Source organism: Galendromus occidentalis, unplaced genomic scaffold, assembly GCF_000255335.2.
Source record: "Galendromus occidentalis unplaced genomic scaffold, Mocc_1.1 scf7180000077226, whole genome shotgun sequence".
Taxonomy (NCBI): Eukaryota; Metazoa; Arthropoda; class Arachnida; order Mesostigmata; family Phytoseiidae; genus Galendromus; species Galendromus occidentalis.
In genome coordinates this window covers 1-22754 of record NW_003805214.1, presented here as the reverse complement: position 1 = coordinate 22754, position 22754 = coordinate 1, and the positions used below count along the sequence as shown (strand labels likewise).

At 49.1% G+C, this 22754-nt stretch overlaps 4 protein-coding genes across 4 annotated transcripts; 2 read left to right on the top strand and 2 right to left on the bottom strand.

Moving 5' to 3' along the window:
- Nucleotides 1–3708: 3708 nt before the first annotated feature.
- LOC100902546 (vascular non-inflammatory molecule 2) lies at nucleotides 3709–9358 on the top strand. Its single transcript, XM_003741911.1, has 5 exons — nucleotides 3709–3969; nucleotides 7866–8208; nucleotides 8294–8454; nucleotides 8569–8711; nucleotides 8833–9358. The coding sequence occupies exons 1-5, from the start codon at nucleotides 3853–3855 to the stop codon at nucleotides 9356–9358; spliced, it is 1290 nt and encodes a 429-aa protein (XP_003741959.1). The 5' UTR covers nucleotides 3709–3852.
- LOC100902121 (protein-glutamate O-methyltransferase) lies at nucleotides 4643–7267 on the bottom strand. The gene is made up of 5 exons (XM_003741910.2): nucleotides 7071–7267; nucleotides 6546–6730; nucleotides 6162–6252; nucleotides 5451–5656; nucleotides 4643–5260 (listed from the first exon to the last, which is right to left on the bottom strand). The coding sequence occupies exons 1-5, from the start codon at nucleotides 7258–7260 to the stop codon at nucleotides 4682–4684; spliced, it is 1251 nt and encodes a 416-aa protein (XP_003741958.1). The 5' UTR covers nucleotides 7261–7267; the 3' UTR covers nucleotides 4643–4681.
- Nucleotides 9359–11504: 2146 nt separating the features above from the next.
- On the bottom strand, nucleotides 11505–12166 carry LOC100901970 (shematrin-like protein 1). The gene is made up of 2 exons (XM_018638969.1): nucleotides 12134–12166; nucleotides 11505–11833 (listed from the first exon to the last, which is right to left on the bottom strand). The coding sequence occupies exons 1-2, from the start codon at nucleotides 12143–12145 to the stop codon at nucleotides 11615–11617; spliced, it is 231 nt and encodes a 76-aa protein (XP_018494485.1). The 5' UTR covers nucleotides 12146–12166; the 3' UTR covers nucleotides 11505–11614.
- Nucleotides 12167–18220: 6054 nt separating this feature from the next.
- Nucleotides 18221–22308, top strand: LOC108864066 (uncharacterized). The gene is given in 2 exon segments (XM_018638967.2): nucleotides 18221–20093; nucleotides 20096–22308. Coding segments are annotated over 2 exon segments (4086 nt in total).
- Nucleotides 22309–22754: the final 446 nt, after the last annotated feature.

Sequence of the window (22754 nt, the reverse complement as noted above, 5' to 3'; positions counted from 1 at the left end):
AGCATCGTGTCTAATTTTCCCTGAACACATAGAATCGACACGAGAACCTTTCAATAGAACGTCGAAAATATTCCCTCTTTGTATTGTGGTAGCCATTCTGCCGAATTTTCCAGCAGCCGTGAAATGGTCAGAGGCTTCATCTGTCTCTTTTCTATTCTTAACGAGCACCGAGCACGTGTGTTCAAAGCGGCATAATTTCCGCATTAGTCGACGGCTCCGGAGTTTGCATAATCGGTCTCGTGTTGATGTTGGCGATGATGAAGCTGACGAAGACGATCAGAGGCTTTAATGGGGAAGGAACTCCCAAGAGCCGCGAGAGGCGGATCTTCAAGATCATCGAACTCCGTGTAAATTGTTTCACCTAGACCCATCTTGAGACCGTCTCTGTCCGATTAAGTATGCATTGGCCAGACTTGTCTGCCCGGAATGTGTACAGATAAATGATCGATTTGGCGTCCGAATGTTTCTCACCTGTGTCATGTCGATCGTTCCTCCGCATCGAGGAATCAATTGTCCGCTCGATGAGAATGACTTTCGGGATTCCCACGCTCCGCTGAGGATTCTGGAAGTTCTGTAGTCTCATGGACGAATTACAGGGAGGGAACACTCGGAAACGGAACCGAGCTCGGGAACCCCCTGAAGGCGCGAGCTGTCCGTGCTCGGAGTTTCCAGGGTCAATATTTGGCGATTCATTGGATGGGGTGAAGTTCGAGTTTCCTCCTACGGGAAACCCTTCCCTCAGGGTCATGCATCGTGTATCGGACACAGAATTCATATTCCGCGAGTGTGCTTTTGATTCGGCTCCGGAACTTTTAGCGGATATAATGATGAGGGTCCGGGGAACCCCTGAGTCTGTTGCAATCTGCGTGCCCGTCCTCGGAATGATCTTCAAGCTTGGCGAAGAACTCGCAGCCATTCGCTTCTGGCGCTCGAGGCGTTCTTTTCGGGTATCGATTAATTATCGGGTACCAGACTTGGACTGAGTGCCGTGGGGAAAGAAACTCACGAGGCACTGGGAGACGGCGCGGAAACCGAGGAGGAAGACAACAAGAAAAACCTCAAGAAAACCGACGAGGCGGCGAGTCGAAGTGAAAATTCAACTTTCGAGCGACCCAATTGACACAGTCGAGGAGGCGGATGCCGCGACGCTCTCCACAGACTTCTGGGTTGGAATTTTGTGCTGCCGAACGTCCGCAAAGATCCGCGGCATTCCGCTCCGAATCCTCCCGTATTCCGATGCAAGACCTTGCGCATGCTCCTTCCTCGCTGTAAGCGTACCGTTCGATGTCCGTCGGCATCTTGGCGGACTTTTCCGGACCGCGAACTCTTGGCCCGCGGAGCCAGTGTGTAGGGGCGTGTCCCGGGCTCGGATTTTCAACGACGAAAAACAAGTCCTCACAGGTGATTATCTCGGACAACGAGCGAAAACTCGGAAAAATAATAAAAACACCCGAGACACAGTTCACAGCGATTTGGAACGAAGATCTTGATCGACTAATTCGATGCATGTTGCCAGCGTTGAGCCGCGCAAAAATCGTCCGCGATGTGTTTCGAGGTGCTGAGATAAGATACACGCTCTCTTTTCTGTATCATCCACGATCCTGACTTAGGGTAATAATCGGGTCGTAATGATTTTCTGTGAGAGATTTCTTCCAGAGAGAGAGAAGATTACCCCAAGACTCGAGGCGTCCCCTGTGAGGATTCTTACGTGCTCAAAACTTTCGAATGAGGATGTGATATTTTGTAGGCGATCAAAAACCCTTTTGGAAATAGAAGGAGAATGAAATAAAAAAATACGATGTATACGATGCGGAGCTTCAATATGACTATGAGGAAAATCCCCGAACTCTGTCCGAGTCGGAGCATCGATCGATGTTTATACTTTCCATCTAGTCGGTGCAGCGGTTCGGAGGTCGAGTATCTCCGGGGGGATTTATGACTCCGAATCCAGGCTTACCGAGTGATCAACAATTTTTTTCGGATCGTGAGTGATCCTTCATCCCGTGTCACATTCCCCGACTTTTGCCCGGCTCCTATCCTCGGAACGGTGAGTTGGAACGATCTCCTCTGCCTGGACGTCTTGTCATCCTCGGAGAAGATTATCTGGCTGCCGCTGTACTCGTCGTAAAACTTGGGAAGGAGTACACAACGCGGTTTTGATAGAACTCGATTCAGTGGAAAGATCTCAAAACCCCCTATTCTGAGATTCAGACCAGATTAGTCTTCTGGCACGGGGGCGGGTCGCCATGGCTCGATGCTCCGAGAGATCTTCCGCGGCTCACCTCCTCTTCCCTCAGACTCTCTGAAGCCTGCCCTACACAATGGAGATTGCAGGAGGACGACGCATCGGTGCCGAACGGACCCCACGAATCCTCAGCGACGGATGATGAAGGCTCACTCCTGGACAGTCGAGCTTTGGCCCCGGCATGAGGAATCCCGAAAACAATCGTTTTGTCAGCGAAATCTCCGATCTTCCATTCCCGTCCCATATCGGCATGAAAAGAAACAAACCCACTCATTGTTTATGTTGCTGTGATTGGTGATTGTGATTAGGCTCAATTCTCGCAGCGGTCCGACATCATCGGGGACTTTGATCCGCCGGTAATCCCTAAATGTTCTCCAATGAAAAACCGAGGAGAGCATCGGGAAGAAAGTTGGACTAGGTAAGCTTTCGTTCTCGTCCGCAACCTTTGACTCATCGGGTCCAGCGGTCACTCAGCGTGATGACTAGCAGATTCTCGGACAAGAGCTATCGCGACTGCTCGATTCAGCTTTCATGCAGGCATTCCATGCCGGGATCACTGATTATATCTGAGGAACGATTCCCCTAATTGAATTCGTATATGATGGCATCCGCTACATACTAAGGATGGAAAACCGTCGGCGTCGGCTCTTCGGTTTTTCAAAATTTACGCCTCATCGGATGGGTTTTCCCGCCCACCTCGATGTCTCGTCGAGACCATCGTGGCATCTTGCCTTCGAACATCATCAAGATCTGCGAAGCGACGTCGTCAAACTGAGAATGTGCGTTGACACAAACGGCATCCCTGCTGCGCGCGACGCTCGAGGACAATTTTCCGACACGTGAGAACAAAGGGAATGCGTCGCAGTACTTCTCTTTTCGTATCCATGGATTGGATTTCCCCATCAGGACATTTCCACGAACTCAGGACGCATAATGGTTTTCCGAAATCGTCAGACCTGAGACCTAATCGACTCCCGAATCCCGAAAGGGAGATGGATGACGGACATCGAGCGACGACAATGTTCCGTGTGGACAGCTAAGCGTGGGCCACTTGTCTAGTCGGACATTATCTCCATCGTTCGCGTTCATGTTGTGATCTCGGTCTGCTTTTACGATTCGACAGCCTGCGAGCAGGCTCTCGTTGGAGATTCTCTCTCTAGCTTGGCGATCTGCGCGACACCGTAGACGAGTCTCTCTTTCTCACTTATTTTTAAATAGACCAGGACAGAACCTGGACCAGAACTATGATCATCCAGCGGCAGTGGGTCGCGCTCAGCACAGGGATTTTTTCATGATCGTGCGAAACTCACTCACCCTGATCTCAAACCATGTTTTGTTAGTTCAAGTTCTCGTAGTTGTGACGCTTGTGATAACGAGCATCATCGAGAAGTGACAGCGTGACCAACATCAGATGGCACCCGCATAGTAGGAGCGACAATAGCTCATTTTGTAATTGTCAGTGCTCGGAGAAGAAGCTCTTCAGTCGGCGAGTCTTGGCGCGCACTGAAAACCGCGCCTTTGAAAACTCTCAAGAGCGGACGACTCGTGAACGAGGAATATCGTTCGGAAGGATTCCGGAAACGAACAAAAGTGACCCCTGCCGAAAAATGAAAGTTTGCGTACTCGAGCAAGGTGTGAAGTTCCCCTCGACAACGCCACCCGAGGAAACCCTCCAGGACACCCTCCATTTGTATGAAGAAACCGCGAAGTTTGCGAAAGAGCAGGTTCGTGATCCGTGACAATTTTTCAGCTGCTGTAACTCGAGCAACGCGGAAATCAGCGCCCGCTCTCCGTAAGAAGAGTGTTGTGTACGATACGCGTCGTAGATGACATAGATCCATTCACCGAAAGACAATCTGTTGGAGCCCAATGTAGTGCTATGTCCGCAATCGCTCGCGAAGACGGTATGAGGATGAGATCAGCCACGAGATCTCTGCGCTTCGGATGACCGCCTTAAACTGTCAACAGAGACGATCGATAAGCCTTGACCTCATTATTCTCCGGAGGAACAGACCCTATTATTCTCTTTCTTCCCTCATATTTCCGCGGGACGTCTTTCCCTGAACAAATTGTCCTCCGTTGTGTGAAACCATCCGGAAGAGGACCTCGGTGCTATAGAACTATAGAGGACCACCACACTGTTGATTCCGCGCTTTACAGGACCATTGAGTGGGCAGGCCGATAGTCGACGGAAAGCGCGTCCTCGTCTTCATTGTCAAGTTCAAGGCTCTCTACGAATCGTTCGGAAGGCGAAAACCATTCGAAGCGCACTCCTTGTACGGTTCTCCCCTTCCTACCGATCCTGAAGTCGAGAATTGTCTCAAGGTCCTCTCGAAACACTGCCCCGAGCTGGGACTTGAGAAGACTGCACGAAACAAGACAGCTCCACAAAGCCGAGAAAAATTACACATTTATCAAACAATCCTACAAGAATAACTATGGCACGTATTGAACCACCGCGAATTCGCCCGTGATCATCCAGTTCGGATCGGATGAGGCCGCTTTCTCCGCGACCCCGACTTCCAGGCCCGTGACAGTGTCGGCTTTGATAGTTCGCAGAGTGACCAAGGGAGACGGTCTGAACCCTAAGAGAGATTGTTGGAAGTCGATGTCGACTTTCCAGGCTCGGTCACCGACAAGTTTCCGGTAGTTCAGATCACCTTTGAAGACAAGCAAGTCGGCTCCAGATAATTCGTCGTAAAGCTTGGGGTCGACTTCCTTCATCTCTGAGTAATCGTAGGGCAAGGTCCAATAGCTTCGCTCGTGGACTGTCCACTGCTTGGAGTCGAGGTATCCCTTGCACCTCCGCCCCAGGGCGGCAGTGCTCGGGACCTTCGATGCTTCGAGTGTATCGATCACGTAGAGGACGTCGTGTGTTAACGCGTCCGAGACGAACCACGGCATCATTTTCACGTAGAGTCGGATTTCTGAAGCGTGTCCATAACTGGTCAGATGGTCCAAGAGTATCAGGTCGGTGACCAACTCAAAGCCCGCGTTGTCAAGTATCACAGCCAACTGGAAAATTAGGTCGATTTTTCTTAGAATGAATTTCATTATCCAGAAGTCGGCCGTCACGAGATCCCTGGATGTCCTCATTGCGACAGACAATCTCAAATAAGGAACTCCTCAGTTCTAGTCCGGGATCAATCCGTTTCGTGGAGGAATTCCGTGAAACCCACGGTCTCCATCGTCGAATGTCTCTCACCTTAAGATTGTTCTTGCTCCGGACAAGCTCCGCGACGAGCTTGATGTCGTTGTGCAGGATGCGGCAGTCGTATTTCTGCAGTTGGAGAATTGGGTCCTCCTCCTGACTGTTGTCTTGCCCATTAGACAAGGAAAGGTCGCACTTGTTACCCCAGAGGGAAACTGTCCACAGGGTCTCGACATCGATCTTGGTTGTCTCAACCGACTCTGAGGAAATACAGACCAGTCCTGAGGAGTTGAGCTTTCAATTCATGCGGATGCTCTTCACGATATCCTATGTATCCGCGAGAGATGATCGGAGTTCAGTCGAATATACTGTTGTCTAAAAAGTCTATGGGAGGACTTCCATGTTTTTCCCCATGAATCGACTCGAACTTCGAAAGAGAGACGAATGTCTGGATGCACCATCCAGTGAGACAGTGAGAAGAGCAGAAAGTAGGGTGTTGAGTACTCGTCGAGATTCGCTCCAGCATGTTTACATCGAACGTTTCCGCCTCTGTCGCTTGCGGTCATCACCAGAGAGTCACTGGACGACCCGAAAGTGTGCCAACTCGGTCCCATTCCATCACGATTAAGTCGGATGGATCACGTTGAGAGTCTCGGCGATATGACATGGAAGGGATGTTCCTCCCGAGAGCGTGACGTAAGACGCGAATTAACATAAGCGATTGGACAACTGTACGGCCAGCGGAAAACACGAGATTAGACTGACCCGTGAGAGCGTGGATGGCTGTCATAGAGTTCGTGAGAGCAGCTTGTTTTTGCTCGCTGAAATAATCGTACCGCTCCAGGTGTTTTGCCAACTGGAAAAAAGAGGGAGCGATTTATTTTTAGGCGGCGGTTTCATCGATGGGATCGATTCGGTCAAAACGGCAACAGGCTCCCTCCCGAACGATGAGCTGAGAGAAACTCTCTATCATCGCATTCGCGGCCTAAGAGAGCTTCGTCAACATGTTGCTTCGATGTCCCGGCTGAGGACGCTTTTTTCTAAACTATCGATCTCCGTGATTGGTGCATGAATCGAGTAGATAGTGCCTCCTGAATAATGACGACTACTACTACAGTATATTTTGCAAGAGAAAGCATCGACAGCGACCTGGAAGGCTTCGAAGATTCGACGATAAAAATAGCATTCGGCGAACAGCCAGCTTCCTTCGAACCATCTCGGAGACTCCTCACGGGGTATCTGCTCATTCCAGATGACGGAGTCGGAGTATGAGTCCTCTATCGAAATGTAGTCTTTGTTGGTCTGGAGCTCGTTCCGAAGTTTCGATAGTCTGCCTGCAAGTTGGAAAGTCCTCAAATGAGCGACAGCGGGACCTTCAGGAGCCGCGGCCAAATTCTCAGACTCGATGGACTTTGGTCGTCTCTGCCGGTCGAACGGACGGTCACCTCGAGCAAGAGAGGAAAAAACTAATAAGATGGAAAGGAGGAATCTCTCCGAGGCTCTAAGATCCGATCTCCCCACGGCAGCAGGGAACCTCGATCTAACTGCGAAAAAATACTCCAGTGAACCTGATCGCGGATAGCTGTCATCAGAACTCCGTCGAGAACACCTCGAAGGGCTTCGTTGGATCCTCGAAAGTCATCTCGCTGGAGAGTTCCACAAGAGCGCGCTCACCTATCGTCTGTTTGACCTCCTCACGACTTTCAGAGCCATACACGCTCTCGATCTGATCAGCACGTCTGCTCAAGTGGTCTATGACCTTCGTCAGGATCACAGGAAGGCGATCTTTGATGGTTTTATAGGCAAAAGTCGATTCGAATCGAGCGGACAGTCGCACTGCGGGTCGGACGGTGGGTGCCGCCATCTTGGAATGGCCGAATCGCCTTCCAGCTATGGCGAACGGCTGTCTTGCGACAGAAAGGCTTCCACTGACTGCTGCGACAAACGTCGGGCGCGATACCCTTCGACTCGGAAGCATTCGTTGCGGGAAGAGTGATAGCAACAAGACCTGGACACCTTGACTGCTAGGACGGTCAATCCGCTTTTCTCTTTGGTAGTCATCACTCATGTGGAGGAAACGATATGCCGGGCCGGTAGGGATTAGGGATGTCGACCCGAAAACACAAAAATCAAGATGACCGAGAAGTCTGGCTAATCAAAATCACATTTCGACGAAGAAGTATTGAGTTCACTGCGGTCGAAGCGAGGAATATAGAATCTGCGAGCGCTGAGACTTCTAGAGAACGAGTGAGCTCGGGCTTATTCGTCTTGCGAACTTCTCAAGCTTCGATGAACCCAATCTTCCCCGACCGGCATGAGGTAGACGAAGTGGACGGACCCGGTCTGCCGGCTCTCGTAGAGATGGTCTCGTTGAGCTGTAACACGGTGATACTTGGATACGATGACCCTGAATGAGGAGTATTCCACTCGGGCCCGAGACGTTGTCTCACGTTTTGTATCTCCTTCCAGGGTTGCCAGCTCCTCGTCTGTCCAGAAATGGGCGCTCTCACCGGAATCGCACCCCAAGACAGATTCGTTACAGCGGAAGTCCTCCCGCGCATAGGTCAAGCACCAGACCCCTCGAATCAGGCAACGCTTTGCGCTCTCGCGGAAATCGCGCGCCAGAACGAACTGCACCTTGTAGTATCGACGATAGAGAAAGCCGATGCTTTCTATAACACAACAGTGATTCTAACACCTCAAGGCACCCTAGCCGGGCGTCATAGGAAGAAGCATTTATACCTGGAACCCTGCATCACCCCGTCTGGCGAAGAGGCGCGAAGAATTCATCTGGAGGGCATCGGTGACGTTGGTAGGTTCAAGCCCGTATTGCGTAGCTAGATCTCCCTCGAACTTACGCAAGGAAACCAGCCAATATATCCCTTCATTTCAATTAGAGTTCATCACCTGTTTCGATGTTTACTTCGCTGAAGCGAATCGTGAGGAGCCCAGCGATCTAGCCATAATGGTGGCTCACTGGTATGATGAAATCCCGAATCTCACATTGTTGTCGGTCGCTAGAGGATGGTCTGTATCGAATCAGACTCCGATCATCGTGGTGAGAATCCCATCCAATCCGAAGCATCCCGATCGGAAACAAATCTTCGGTGTCGCTGATCAGAAAAGTCTTCGGAGAAAATCATCTGATCCCTAATTTACGCATTCTTCCCAGAGCAATTGCCGCTCCGTGCGACAAGCAACGCTAGGAGCAGGACTTTTCCATCCAAACGGGAACGGGAAATATTCAATGTCATTCAGCAAGGACAAAGAATGCGTTCACATCTTCGATCTTGACGAGAAAGCGACGCTGATTCGGTAGGATTCCTTTATTCATTGCGAATTTCTAACCAAGAGCCGCTTGGCCAAGTGATCCTATATAGCTCGGGTTCGAGCGGGCTGCTGCGGGGTCTAATTGTGAGTTCCGTCTCGATTCCAGAGAGCCCAAAGACGTGCTCACTCCAGACACCTATCAGCCCATAATCGGCGACTTGAAGAGGTTCGACCGCCTTGTTCTCAGAGACAAGTCTGGGATTCTCAAAATCGATCTGCCCACAATCTCGTGTCAAATTATGTATGAGCTGCGAGGGCTTTCTCAGGATGTAATCTATTTCATGATGGCAGCTGACGGAATCCGGCGATTTGGCAACGGAGACAGTTTGTACTTACAGGAGTTGTATATTGTGGCTCTCAACAAACAGAGTCGAGAAGTTTCGGTAGTTTCGGGGAACCCCTTCCGAACTTTGCGCTTGAGCATGGGTATAAAGAATGAGAATCAACGTCGCACAGTTTTCCCAATTGTTGTGGGGGATAATCTCTCGCTCATAGGACCCGAGCGATGGCAGTTTGATCACGAGGTTCTCGAGTTACAGGTTGAGGGGGCCATTGTCTGCGCAGGCATGTGTCGTCGAGTTTTTAACAAAGATGTTCCTGTCGTTTCGAGGAAACGCAGCCGAACGATGTAGATATCCTCCGATTCCTCCAGGATCAGCGCTCACTTAACAGCCACTTTTTCCTTGTTGAGTTGCTCCCTGAAGGTTGCAGATTGATATGTAATTAGTACTCATGGACGCGGATTTTTGCACCGCCTGACATGGTCGATCTGATCCCTGAATTCGGGCGGAGGAGACACATACAGCAAATCGTTACACGTTCGACTTTGAATCGATCACTCTGTTCTAATACTCGTGCCGATGGAGCTCCACCCCATCGAGTCAAGTCGTTTCGGAGCCTTCTGAGTTGATTGGATCGAGCTTCGACGTGAAGATTGGTCCAATCGCGCGATCGCCTTCTGACGCATTCTCATCGAAATCAAAGAATGGACAGAAAAAACAAGCATATTAGGTTGCAAAACTGTTCGATCTAGTCTGAGAAAACTGTCTAAGCTCACTGTCCCACCCTCGTGCCATGTTCGCTCTCTGATAGGGAAACACTTCAGCATCGAAAGACGCTTGACTGCTATCAATGCGTTTCGTCGAAATTGCGTCGAGCTTCATTCTGGGAGAACCCTTTCCTCAAGGAATGGAAACTTGATCGTCGGTCGGGATATTCACAGGGTGGGAGAGTTTATCGACGAGGTTGACGAATGCCCCCATGTGATAAGCACCCACAAGCACGAGCAGATGAATTATACGAAACGAATGAGCTTATCTGATACCGGTCGCCGAGGAGCCGGATAATGTTCTCGGTAACGAATGGCTCGAACCAACTATTTATCGGGGATCGAACCATGAAGTTTTATCTAGCGAGGTGCCAAAATGCGATACACATTCGTAATTACACTTTCGGTTCTTTTGAGTACGGCAGGGGTCGACGGCATTTCGATCGCTGATCCTCTGTCGAATGGATCAGAGGGTATTCCATACCGGTTCGGGTAAGAACTCGCCACAGCAAACGATCACTGCCGTGTAAGGATCCCTAGATTCTTCTGCGACGACCATTCGCGGACAAGGCCGCTCCCGAACGAGCAATTACTGCATTGGCGAAGAGAAGTTCTGTGGTCAATAAAATTTGTGACTCCATGTGACGCGCTTCGGACTCAAGGCGGGACGCTTCTGATATACTTTCGCCGTTTAGCGATGAAATCACTGAAGATCGATAAAAAAGTTTTATATCGATGCCCCCATCCTCACCTCAGCATTTACCTATCACTAAGGTGGGTCTGACAGTAGGACATTCGTTCCAGAGGGACTCTTCCCCGATAACTGGAGTTCGCAGAATATAGGTCTCACAATTCTGCAGTCCCTTAATCCTTCGGATTGAGGGATTGTCTCTATCTCTTCAAGCTCTTAACATTTATGACGGATCGAGAGGTATTTTTTTGGTTGAGTGGCGTGCGGAGGAACAGGGACTGAAGAAGGCCTAGAGGGAGAGGCGCTTAAGCCTTCTTAAGAGAATCATCGACGCACGTGCCAGGAGTGCAGAAAATCCAAGTGGGCTAAGGGGCGACTTCGAAGAGCTCATCAAATTACGCCCCACCTGGCGAATGATATGAATGTGATGCGGGTCGACTCATCTCAGCAACTTCTACGAGTGCAAATCCGGGTATGATAATAATCAATGATACAGGGAATTCAGAGGTGGAAATATGACCAAAAAGATTCGACCGATATCCCGGCTGGAAGTATACCGAGCATGCGAACGAGCTTCGGAATTCCCATCCCGGGATTCTCCTGATTCTTCGGATGGAGACGAGATCGATCAATGTTCTGGCCTCGGAGAGGGATGCTTGGAAGATTCGGACTTCGTGTACGCCTGAAAGGGGGCTTCCCGGGGACGTCAATTGACTGAGAGATGCAATCGTCGTCGCAACTCATCCCTCCCGATATTGGACAGTGACGATTTCCCTCAGCTGGCCTGGGGAACTCCAGACTTCTTCTGAGTAAAAGAAGTTACCAGCAGTTTAGTGGCTCGGCAGGATCAGCGGACTTATTCTTTGGAATCATCAGGTCGAACAGGGAACTCATTGGGAAGCACGACTATCCGCTTCAGCACTCTGGAAGACCCATCCTCCATCTCGGGATAACAACGTGACAGGCGAGAGGAACGACTGTAGCTCTGATAACTAGAGTTGGAGGAACAATCAGCAAAAGATTGAAGCGATGTCCTTCGTCTATTGAATTTTCCAATAGTTTATTTGCTCTTCACTCTCCACAGAAGGTACGGTCCAGGGGTCATCGGCTGGTAGCATTCAAAGCACCATCGGAGCATCAGGGCTTCACTCACTTGCGGCCATATCCGTAAGCGCCATAGACAGGAGAGTACACTCCTCCGTAGCCGTAGCTAGCGTAGCCGGGGTAGGTGACCGGAGCGTAGCCGGGGTAGCCATAGCCGTAGGAAACAGGAGTTCCCCATGAGGCAACAGGAGCGGCGTATCCTCCGGTATAGACGTATCCAGCGGAGGCACAGGCAATGCAGGCCACGAGAGCGATGAGAGCGATCTTGAATCGAGAGAAATTTTCGATGTTAGATTGTTGAGAGGAATGCGGAGCCTTCGGGAAGAAATCACGGACAACAATGTGAAGGTCAATGGACCAACGACCTCAGGAATTCGTCAAGACGAGAACAAATTGAATCAGTGATTATCGAGAGAGGACCGACACTGATTCCACTAGACTAAAACGCCGCCGGAGATGCATCGGCAAGAGCCCACGAGGCGCTGTATCCAGATCGTCGGCGTGCCCGGAGGAGGATCAGCGAGGTTCCCGCACTCCGTCGTTCGAGGAAGAGAGGGTACTCACAACGGATTTCATGTTGAGGTATCGGCGGTAAACTGCGATGTCAAACTCGGGCGTCGGCCTCTTTTATATGGTGAACGAGCTCTGGAGGAGGTACCGGTCATCCACCCCGTAGTTCATCGACTTCGCGGCCTTGGCGCCAAAGGACGAGGGACGCTCCGGACCAGGGGACGACGCTTTTCGTCCTCTCTCCACGACAGGACGATAGTCTATGTAGATGCAGAAGCGGTTTTGATAAATTGATGCTCCTCCAGAAAAGTAAACTCGAAGATTTGCCCTGGAGCTGATTACTTCGCCGCCATCAGCTCCTAGAACTGTGCGATCATGATCCTATCTCTGCTGGATTGCTCAGCTTGAGATTACGGGATTGACTGCCTTGCTCGGAGTCTAGTGGAAAACAGTCGCGACTCCGGCGGGGTGTGGATGTGAAGCAGTCCACGGAACGCCGGCGTTGCTTGCTTGAAAAATGACCGTTGGCTTTCTCCGGCTAATTAGTCTGCCGTAAGATAATGTGTTCACTGACGTCTAATGACTGATGATCCCCGCTCAAGTCCGATTCGGAAGTCTTATCGTCCTGACAGAAATTTGCTATCGTCGAGAGTGAATCTGATTCAGGGCTCGCGCTAATCAGGACTCAGCTGAATTGCTTTTCCCAATGGAAAGTGGATCCTCGCAACTGGATGGGGACAATAATTTCAAGAATGATCTCGAGTAAGCTGCTCTGGTAATTCCCTCATCGGTCGTCCACGGACCCCCCTTGGGATTGCACACGGACTGAGAAGTTTGTTGAGCGATGAGCGGATGACTCGATTCGAAAGGACCCGAGCCCGCCCTTGTAATTCAATGGTCAGTAGGGAGATATACTGGGCAGCGGAGACAAGCAACTGATCATTGAGCCTAATGCGAAATTCCGGGGCGTGGCGTGAAGAATCTCCCGCGTTTGAAAACACAACGGGCAGCTCACGAGCGACTCAAATTTGGAAACGGAATCGTCTCGATCTTGCTCAACAATTAACATTCCCCAGTCAATGGAGATCGAGCTTCGGGCCGGAGGAACTCGGCGCCACGAGTGGAGTGAATATTCGGCAGAGCGAACGAAGACCGGTTCCATGGGCGATTCGTGTCTCTCCCTAGAATTGTGTTCGGACATCGAAAGCCATTCCACTTCCGATGGCTTCGTCAGATATTATATCAACGACCCGCCTCGGTCGGTTGGGATCGATACGTCCGAGGAACTCGCATCGCCGCTCGCTCGAAACATAGAGCCGAGCGAGAGGGCGAAAAACGGGCCATAAAAAAAATGCAGACGAGAATAAGCACCGAGTGATTAGCAACTGATTTATCTCCGAGCGAGCCCTAGATTGGATAGAATGCATCAGCGAACAATTGTCCGAGAGGACCAAGAGAGATCTACGGCCCCAGAATTCTCAGCTCTTTCTTTCGTCAACGAAGTTGAACGGACGTTCACCGAGGAATGATTCGGCCGACCCCTCCTCCCCCTACAGGCTCAATCAAATAATTATTCTCCTCAGCTCTTTCACAAAACTGTGATCAGACGATCGGGCAGCACTAAATGGCTGTTGCTTCCGAACTCTATCGGAACAAACACGTGATGTCGGAGGATTGTTGCTTTCGTGTTGCTGGAAACAGAAAATCTGCCACCATCTCGCCGGTACTTCGAGAGGTTATCCTTCATGGAGCACAGCCCTGAGGGCGCTTTGCGCCTCAGCGGACATTAGCCTGAATGCTTGAACATCAGTATGAGTGTTCTTCAAGGTTTCATGGAAAAGACGAAAGATTATCTCACGGCAGTCCGTATTAACTTGTCGACCCGCGAGCTCGTGGGCTGCCACTTCACTGTCCATGAATAATACCCGAACACATTGAGGCGCTTCAGCATCGCGGGTATAGAGTTCTCCAAGCGAATGATGGACTTGGCCGTGGACTACTATATTGTCACACTACTATATTGAGATCTGGATGCGGTGATCGGCATGCTCACCGAACGGTGGAACAAATGGAGTAGAGAATCCTTCCTTAATACAAGCGATTGAATGTAGTTCGTGGGCTCGTGCCCGTAGAGCTGACTGAGTGTGAGATGAGTGATGACATCATATTGAAGCAGCTTGACATTTTTGATTTCTGGACAAGCGCGTAATTTTCACGGAAAATTTGTGGCTGAGCAGTTTGGAAAATATATCTCGACCTCACTGAGGTGATTGCGCATCGATCGGGAGAGGTTCGGAGAAGGGAAGCGCCAAAAATTGGTTCGGTGTCAGACAGACATAGCGATTTTATAGTTATTTGATTTAATTTAATGATACAGGGGATGGAGCATAGGGGGACTCGTCTCCTTTTGAATCAATCTGGTCAGACAGGGCTCCCTGCCGTCACTGCAGGGACTTTGTGTTCTCAAGTTCAAGCATTCATTGTGTCCGTCTCAATCGATCTCGCTCTTTGTTCGACCGAAAGAGCTCGCGATTAACTTTTCTGCCAACTCCGTTCAATCTCGGTGATGCTGCGTGCATGACTTGTGATCGCTGATCGGTAATCTCACCAGTTCACATCAGGTCGGAGACTCCAGGGCGATGAGAGAAGTGACTTATTTTCGGACAAACATTCGCTCGTCATGGTCCCGAGCGGCTTCGACCCATCTCTGCCTTTCCTCTTCGTATTCGGCTTCCTCGAATTACCCCGGAACTCTCACCTGCTCGTACGCGCAATTGTGCTGCTACTGCATGTATCGTCTTTCATGTTCGACGCGATTTTCTGTTACGTCTCTAGCCTCGGCGCTGTCGAACGTTACGCCATGTTAATCTCAGGCTGTTCGCGAAACGTTCAAGCGATATACCTCTATCGGAACCGTCTACGAAACGCTGACTCGCTCTTGGAGAAACCCCGCTACAGGACGAGCGCAGAGATGCTAATGCTTCTCGGCCTCATCGCGAACTTCTCGACGGGATGCAGAGCTATCCTGTATGCTCTGATCCATGGCGAAACATTGCGAGCCAAGTATCCGATATCTTTCCATCTTTTATCCGTTCTGGGCCCCGCGCATACTTTTGTTAAGGCCGAAGCCATTTTTCTCTGCATCGATGTGTACGAAGAGCTCAGGAAAGGTTTCATGGAGAACGAAAACATACTGACCGGCCTGGACTCGCGAACGGCTGCTGCAAAGTGCACTCAATCATCAAGACTCGTCAGTGAGCTCTCTCGCAGTCTCAGTGGACCTTTGACGTCGATATACGCCGAATTTTTCGTTCACTTCGTGGTCGGAGCCCCTGTTTCAATTAATAATTTACAGTGTTCATCTAGACTCCTGGCATGGATAAGCTGGATTTCCACACACTTGAGCGGGAACATCCTTCTCATCGCCATGGGAGATCGAGTCCTGAACTCGAATCGTAGAGCTCGCCGACAATCGCGCCTCACGAAAGATTACCTCATGCGAAGTTCCGTCGAGATTGAGCTCTACACCAAAGAAGAACAAGGCGTGGTCGTGGCATTCGGGCTACCTCTAGGGTGGAGGAGTACCTTCACTTTCTTGGGTATCGCATGGGGTTTCGCCTTTACCTTCTTCCAGATCGTATGGAATGCGCCGTTCGCCATCAGGCCAAGATGCTGAGCCCCAAGGTCTCCGACTCCTGGTCTCGCCCCGAGGTCAAAGAGACCCATGAACGGGGAAGGGGATTGTTCGACACGAGCAGGAGAATTGAGAGAAGTATCGAATGGAGTTCCTCTAGCTCATATCGCTAATCGATACGAGACGCATTCCGATCAGTCGGGAGATCCTTCGATCGGGATCTTTCCATTGTCCGAGAGGAGGCTGCTCGCGGTCGACAGTGTGACTTTCAAAAGGCCGAGCGAGCGGGGACCGACACGATCGGAGGATCTGTGGGTTAAGGCGAGGCAGCGGGTGAACAATCATGAGTGAACACCAGAGGCCTCAGCTCGACTTCTGATGCCGTCTTCGGATCTGACATTCCCTTGACTTTTTCTGAGTACTTTGAGATACCGTAATGCTCCTCACCGATCTCGAGCTTTCCAAGCCGATGCTCTACGCGTTTGGTTTCATTGAACTGCCGTTCAAGGTGCATGTCTTACTCCGTGCAATCGTCGTGCTGAACCATGCTCTAAACTTTATCCATGGGGTCCTGGCCGACGAGGGCACGAATAGCATCTCTAACTCGAGATATCTTCTGCTATTCGCAATGTGGCTGCGAAATTGTCAGATTTTCTATCTGTACCTGAACCGCTTGCAACAGAGGAGTGCATCTCGCAACAAAATCAAATATGAGAAGACAACAGAGATCTCAATCATTTTTATCGTGACTGTTCATTTCGTGTGTGATATGGGAAGTCTCGCGAGTTTATTTTCTCGGGAAACCCTTCAGGAGTTACAAATCACCCCCTTCGCGTCCCTACCTCGCATGTCGTACGGTATCGCCAAGGTGGAAACGGTGTTGCTCTATGCCGATATCGCGGATGAACTGAGCAAAGGCTCCAAAATTAATCAGCAGCTCTTGAGAGGCCTAAACGTCGAGAACGCGGCGGAAAAAAGCAGGAAATCCGCACAGCTGTGCAATGAGCTCAGCGAACGCTTGTCGGGGTCTTTGACTTCGATGTACCTCGAGTTCTTCATCAGATTCGTGACGAGAACGCCATTGTCGGTTCCTGACTTCGCATGTCCGTCCAAAGCCATGTCCTTGTGGGGCAAGATCATTGTGAATCTCGCCGGGTTCCTCCACATCTTCTCTGAAGGGGACCGAATTGTGAAAGCGAACCGGAGAGCTCGACGGACGATGAAGAAAACAGAGAAATTCTTCGAATTGGATTCCAGAGAAATACGACTCTTCACCGGTGAGGATAGGGGGATCCGTTTGTCACTTGGAATCCTCTTGGACTGGAGATCCTTCTTTTGGCTGATCGGAGTGACTTGGCAATTCTCCTTCACGGTCCTTCAGATTGTTCTCAGCGATTCGGAACACAGATCTGCTGATTGCTGGTAGCACCCACCTTGTATCGAGTCAGGAGCTAAATACAAAAAAGGTCTGCAATCGAAACATCGTTGATCGGTATCCACATGGATCGAAGGTGGCTCGTTAAACCTCCTTGCCGGTCAATGATCACCCGTGAGCACCTGAGCGTTCGGAAGGACTGGCTTATTTTGATATTCGGAAGCTCGGATACCGACCGTTCGAGAAGTAGAAGCGGAAGGAGACGACCTTTGCCCTCCTTCGATTCTCGATTCTGCCGGCGGATGAAAGACGTCGTGGCGATCTCAGAAATCGAAGTCCATCTACATATATAAAATCGAATGTATGTCTGTCTGTACGTATCGCGATTACTCCCGAACCAAACATCGGAATGCGACGATTTTCCGGTACCGAGGTCAGGACATGCTAGGGATGGTTATAGACCTATCAAATTTCATAAGGGTTCAATCGCCAGGCCCTTTCTCTTTCTTCCCTTTCGTTCCTATACTTCGTTGTTGTTGTTGTACGAATAATTATTCAACTCCGGGTGATAACGAAGATCGCCTTCTCTGGATCGACTCGATAACTTGAAGGCAAACGTATGGTAGCGTTCCGAATGCACTATATTTGGTTCGTGCCCTGAAAGTCGGCACTCGAAATCACCCGTTGATGATCGTTAGGAATGGCCCCCAAGCGGAGTTCTCTGGGACGTTCCACGCGTCAAGTTAGGAAGCGGAAAGCATCACTCGCACTTGAGACCGAGGATCGGAGGCACGAGAGGCTCGCGCGGGAGAGAGCACGACAGGAATTAGCGCGTTCGAATGAAACAGAAGATCAGAGAACTTTGCGGCTAGAAGCGGATCGGAATCGTCATTTTTCAGCCCGACTTCATGAAAATAGTCGTCAGAGAGAGAGTAGATTGGAGGAAGATCGATTACGAACAGCCCGAAGCCGTATGCATGAGTCCGATGAACGAAGATCGGCACGATTACTGGAGAACAGGGGAAGGTGTACTCAATCCAGGCGCAACCTTCACGTGGATCTGAAACTTGCGGCTTATGAGTACGATCCGGTGTATGATTATAGCAAGCACACCAGCGTGAGTATCGGTAAAATGGATGAGGTCTGTCAGTTCTGTCGGGCATTCAAATTTAGGAATGAGAGTCCTGGAATGTGTTGTGCGGGGGGAAAGGTCGTTTTGCACGAGGTGCATTCACCGCCGGAACCTTTAGCATCGTTAATGCTCGGCCAGACGAGTCAGGCGAATCTTTTTCTTCGAAGCATTCGTAAGTACAACTCATGTTTTCAAATGACATCTTTCGGCGCCACGGAGACTATACGAGACAATTTTATGCCTACCTTCAAAGTATCAGGACAAATCTACCATCGGGTTGGATCGCTTTTACCATTGCCGGAGGCGGATCATCAATTCCTCCAAATCTATTTCATGGGGAATTTCGACGAGCAAGTTGACCAGCGGTGTCGATTTCATTCAGGTGTCAACAGAGACATCGTTGCAGCTTTGCAAGCTTTCTTGCATCAACATAACGAGTTGGTTCGGTTGTTCACGACTGCTTTGGAGCGTATGCCCGAAGACGATTACGTGGTTGTTATCAGAGCTGACAAAACACCGACTGGAGAAAACAAGCATCGCTTCAACGCGCCCTCAATCAATGAGGTTGCAATCGTGATAGTCGGAGAAGAATTCAATTCGCGAGACATCATTCTCCATCGTAGAAACGGCGATCTCCAGAGAGTGGCTGAAACTCATCGGTCTTACGACGCATTACAATATCCACTGATGTTTTGGAGTGGAGACGATGGTTACCATTTCAATATTAGAATGAGGAATGTGCGAACGGGCCAAGAGATGGACAAAAAGGTCAGCTCGATGAATTATTATTCTTATCGTCTGATGATCCGAGAGAACCATGATAATCATATACTGAGATGCCGAGAATTATTCCATCAGTATATAGTTGACATGTATGCGAAAATCGAGAGTGAACGTCTTTTGTTCATCCGGCTGAATCAGACCAAATTGCGATCGGAAGAATATATTCATTTACGAGATGCAATAGCCACAGACGGGAATGTGAATCCGAATCATGTGGGAAACTCTGTTATCCTCCCGGCAACTTTCACTGGAAGTCCACGTCATATGCATGAGTATGCTCAAGATGCGATGACGTATGTTCGGGTCTACGGCCGTCCGGATTTATTCATCACGATCACATGCAACCCGGCTTGGGATGAAATTAAAGACAATTTGTTTCCTGGTCAGGCGGCTTCGCACCGTCATGACATCATCGCGCGTGTTTTCAAGCGAAAATTGAAAGCAATGATGGACTTCATTGTCAAGCACCATGTTTTCGGAGAGCCGCGGTGTTGGATGTACTCCATCGAATGGCAAAAGAGAGGATTACCGCATGCGCATGTTTTGGTTTGGTTGATCCGCAAGATAACCCCAGACAATATAGATGCTGTCATCTCAGCGGAAATACCAGATAAAGATTCAGATCCAGGATTATTCGAGGTCGTCACCAAAAACATGATCCATGGTCCTTGCGGTGCGATCAACAACAAATCTCCGTGTTTGAAAGACGGAATTTGTACGAAGAGATACCCTCGGAATCTTCATGCGGAGACCATAACTGGTAATGATGGATATCCTCAGTATCGACGACGATCAATCGAAGACGGAGGGAGAACAACAACACTCAGGGTTCGCAACCATGATGTTGAAATCGACAATCGTTGGGTCGTACCGTATTCCCCGCTACTTTCCAAAACATTCAAAGCTCACATTAATGTCGAATACTGTAATTCGGTCAAATCTATCAAATATATTTGCAAGTATGTAACCAAGGGGAGTGATATGGCGGTCTTCGGAGTGGGGAACGCATCAGCACCGATCGACGAGATAAAAAGATACCAAATGGGGAGGTATATTAGCAGCAATGAGGCGGTATGGCGTATACTGCCTTTTCGATACACGAACGATACCCTACGGTAGTTCACTTGGCTGTGCATCTCGAAAATGGACAACGAGTTTACTTCACTGCCGAAAATATGCAATCGAAGGCGTCGTCACCACCAAAAACGACTTTAACAGCTTTTTTCTCATTGTGCGCGAAAGATTCGTTCGCGAGATCGCTCCTCTACGCCGAAGTGCCCAAGTACTACACATGGAATGTTTCTACGAAAGCATTTAGCCGTCGAAAACAAGGCAAGCCGGTTGAGGGACATCCGAGTATGTTTTCGACCGATGCATTAGGTCGAATCTACACGGTTCATCCTAACAATCAAGAATGTTTTTATTTGCGCTTACTGCTGGTACACGTGAGAGGACCGCAATCTTTCCAAGACCTGAGAACGGTGAACGGCGAAGTCCACGAGACCTATCGAGAAGCTTGCTTTGCCTTGAATCTTCTAGAAGATGATATGCACTGGGGGAAAGCACTCAACGATGCTTCGAGTACTGCTATGCCTAAACAGATACGCATTCTGTTTGCAATAATTCTAACAACATGTTCCCCTTCGAATCCACAAGATCTTTGGAATGAATTCAAAGATCATATGAGCGAGGATATTCTCCATCGATACCGAACAGTGAGTCAGGACTACCACCTTCAATTCACATCATCAATCTATAATGAAGCTTTGATTGATATCGAAACTATATGTTTGACCATTGCTAACAAGAGATTGAATCAATTGGGTATGACCGCACCCGATAGAGCAGCGGAAACAATCTTCGATCGCGATCTCGCGCGCGAAACGATTTATGATACTAACAGCTTGAAGTCTTTCGTGACTCACAATCTTCCAAAGTTGACCTCAGAGCAACGTCAAGCATACGATACTATTTTACAAGCAATCGCGGAAGGCAAAGGTGGGTTCTATTTCTTGGATGCACCCGGAGGGACCGGAAAAACCTTCCTGATATCATTGTTACTGGCGTCAATACGATCAAGAAACAAAATAGGTCTCGCAATGGCCTCATCTGGAATCGCAGCAACACTCCTGGAGGGCGGTCGAACAGCCCATTCGGCGCTGAAATTGCCATTGAATTTACATATCAACGAGACTCCAACGTGTAAAATTTCAAAGAGGTCAGGGATGGGGAAGATCCTCGAATCCTGCGATCTTATTATTTGGGACGAGTGCACTATGGCGCACAAAAGAGCCTTAGAAGCGTTACACCGTTTATTGACAGACCTGAGAGGCAACGAGAGTCTGTTCGGTGGAGCTTTGATCCTTCTATCAGGCGATTTCCGGCAAACTTTGCCAGTTATTCCACGTTCCACACCCGCAGACGAATTGAATGCATGTTTGAAAATGTCACCTCTTTGGCAACATGTAAAAAAACTATCGCTGAGAATTAACATGCGTGTTCTAATCCAGAATGATTCATCTGCAGAAGTCTTCGCTAACCAGTTGTTGGACATAGGCAATGGAACGATTGACGCTGACGACTCTTCTGAATGCATTTCACTGCCAAAGAACTTCTGCACGATGACATCTTCCAAGGAGGATTTGATTCAAAAAATCTTTCCCGAGATTTCCTCAAATTATGGGAATCACGAATGGCTAAGTACACGAGCGATATTAGCCCCAACGAACTCTGATGTGAATGACATTAACTCATCCATCTTAAATGAGGTGACAGGCGATGAGAAGATCTATAAATCGATTGACACTGTGATCGATCAAGAAGAAGTTGTGAACTATCCGATAGAGTTCCTGAATTCATTGAACGTACCTGGTCTACCACCACATGAATTGACATTGAAACTGGGAGTTCCGATTATTCTTCTCCGGAACATAAACCCACCCAGATTGTGTAATGGGACAAGGCTCGCAGTGAAAAGATTAGCTGACAACATCATTGAAGCTACAATACTGAGCGGAAAATTCAAGGGAGAAGACGTTCTTCTACCACGTATCCCAATGATACCTACGGATATGCCTTTCGAATTCAAACGTTTGCAATTTCCGGTAAGACTTGCTTTCGCGATGACGATAAATAAGAGCCAAGGGCAAACTTTAGAAGTATGTGGTTTAGATCTGACGAATCCATGTTTTTCTCATGGACAACTCTACGTTGCATGCTCACGGGTCGGAAACCCCTCTAACTTATATGTTTACGCGCCAGATGGAAAAACGAGGAACATTGTGTATCCGCAAGCCTTGAAATAATCAGATGCACTATCGAATATATTCCAATCGAGCCAGTTGATATTGATATCACTTATATAATAGAAACAAAAATTGAATGGGGAAAGGTGAGGTGATAATATTGTCCATTCGGAGCTACGTCTAAAGAGAGTTTTTGATTCCGAAGATTCGAGGATGATTCCATATCCGGGGAAGCATCAATTGAGCAAAAAGAGGTACCTTTCCTGAAAGAGAGCAGTAGCTCTGATGCGAAAGTTGATCATGCGATCAATACGAAATAAATCGGATATAGATTTTCGAATTCAAGAAACCATGTCATCTTTCTCTAATCTCGAAACCCACTAGGCATCAGAACCCCAAATCGTCATCATATCTGGCCAGCATGGAAACCAGAGCTGTGCGTCAAGAATTAGTTTTGGTACTCGAGCCCGTTCTCACGGGGATACGATCGAAACGCATGTGAAGTG

What these genes read in the sequence shown, in the direction of transcription:
- LOC100902121 (XM_003741910.2), bottom strand. Translation starts at nt 7,260, where the DNA reads ATGGCGGCACCCACCGTCCGACCCGCAGTGCGACTGTCCGCTCGATTC. An exon ending in AGCCATCCACGCTCTCACGG is followed by an intron (nt 5,657 to 6,161) that starts GTCAGTCTAATC and finishes GTATTTCCTCAG; the next exon opens with AGTCGGTTGAGACAACCAAG. An exon ending in GGAGCAAGAACAATCTTAAG is followed by an intron (nt 5,261 to 5,450) that starts GTGAGAGACATT and finishes CTAATTTTCCAG; the next exon opens with TTGGCTGTGATACTTGACAA.
- LOC100902546 (XM_003741911.1), top strand. Translation starts at nt 3,853, where the DNA reads ATGAAAGTTTGCGTACTCGAGCAAGGTGTGAAGTTCCCCTCGACAACG. An exon ending in GGAGGGCATCGGTGACGTTG is followed by an intron (nt 8,209 to 8,293) that starts GTAGGTTCAAGC and finishes CATTTCAATTAG; the next exon opens with AGTTCATCACCTGTTTCGAT. An exon ending in ATCAGACTCCGATCATCGTG is followed by an intron (nt 8,455 to 8,568) that starts GTGAGAATCCCA and finishes CATTCTTCCCAG; the next exon opens with AGCAATTGCCGCTCCGTGCG.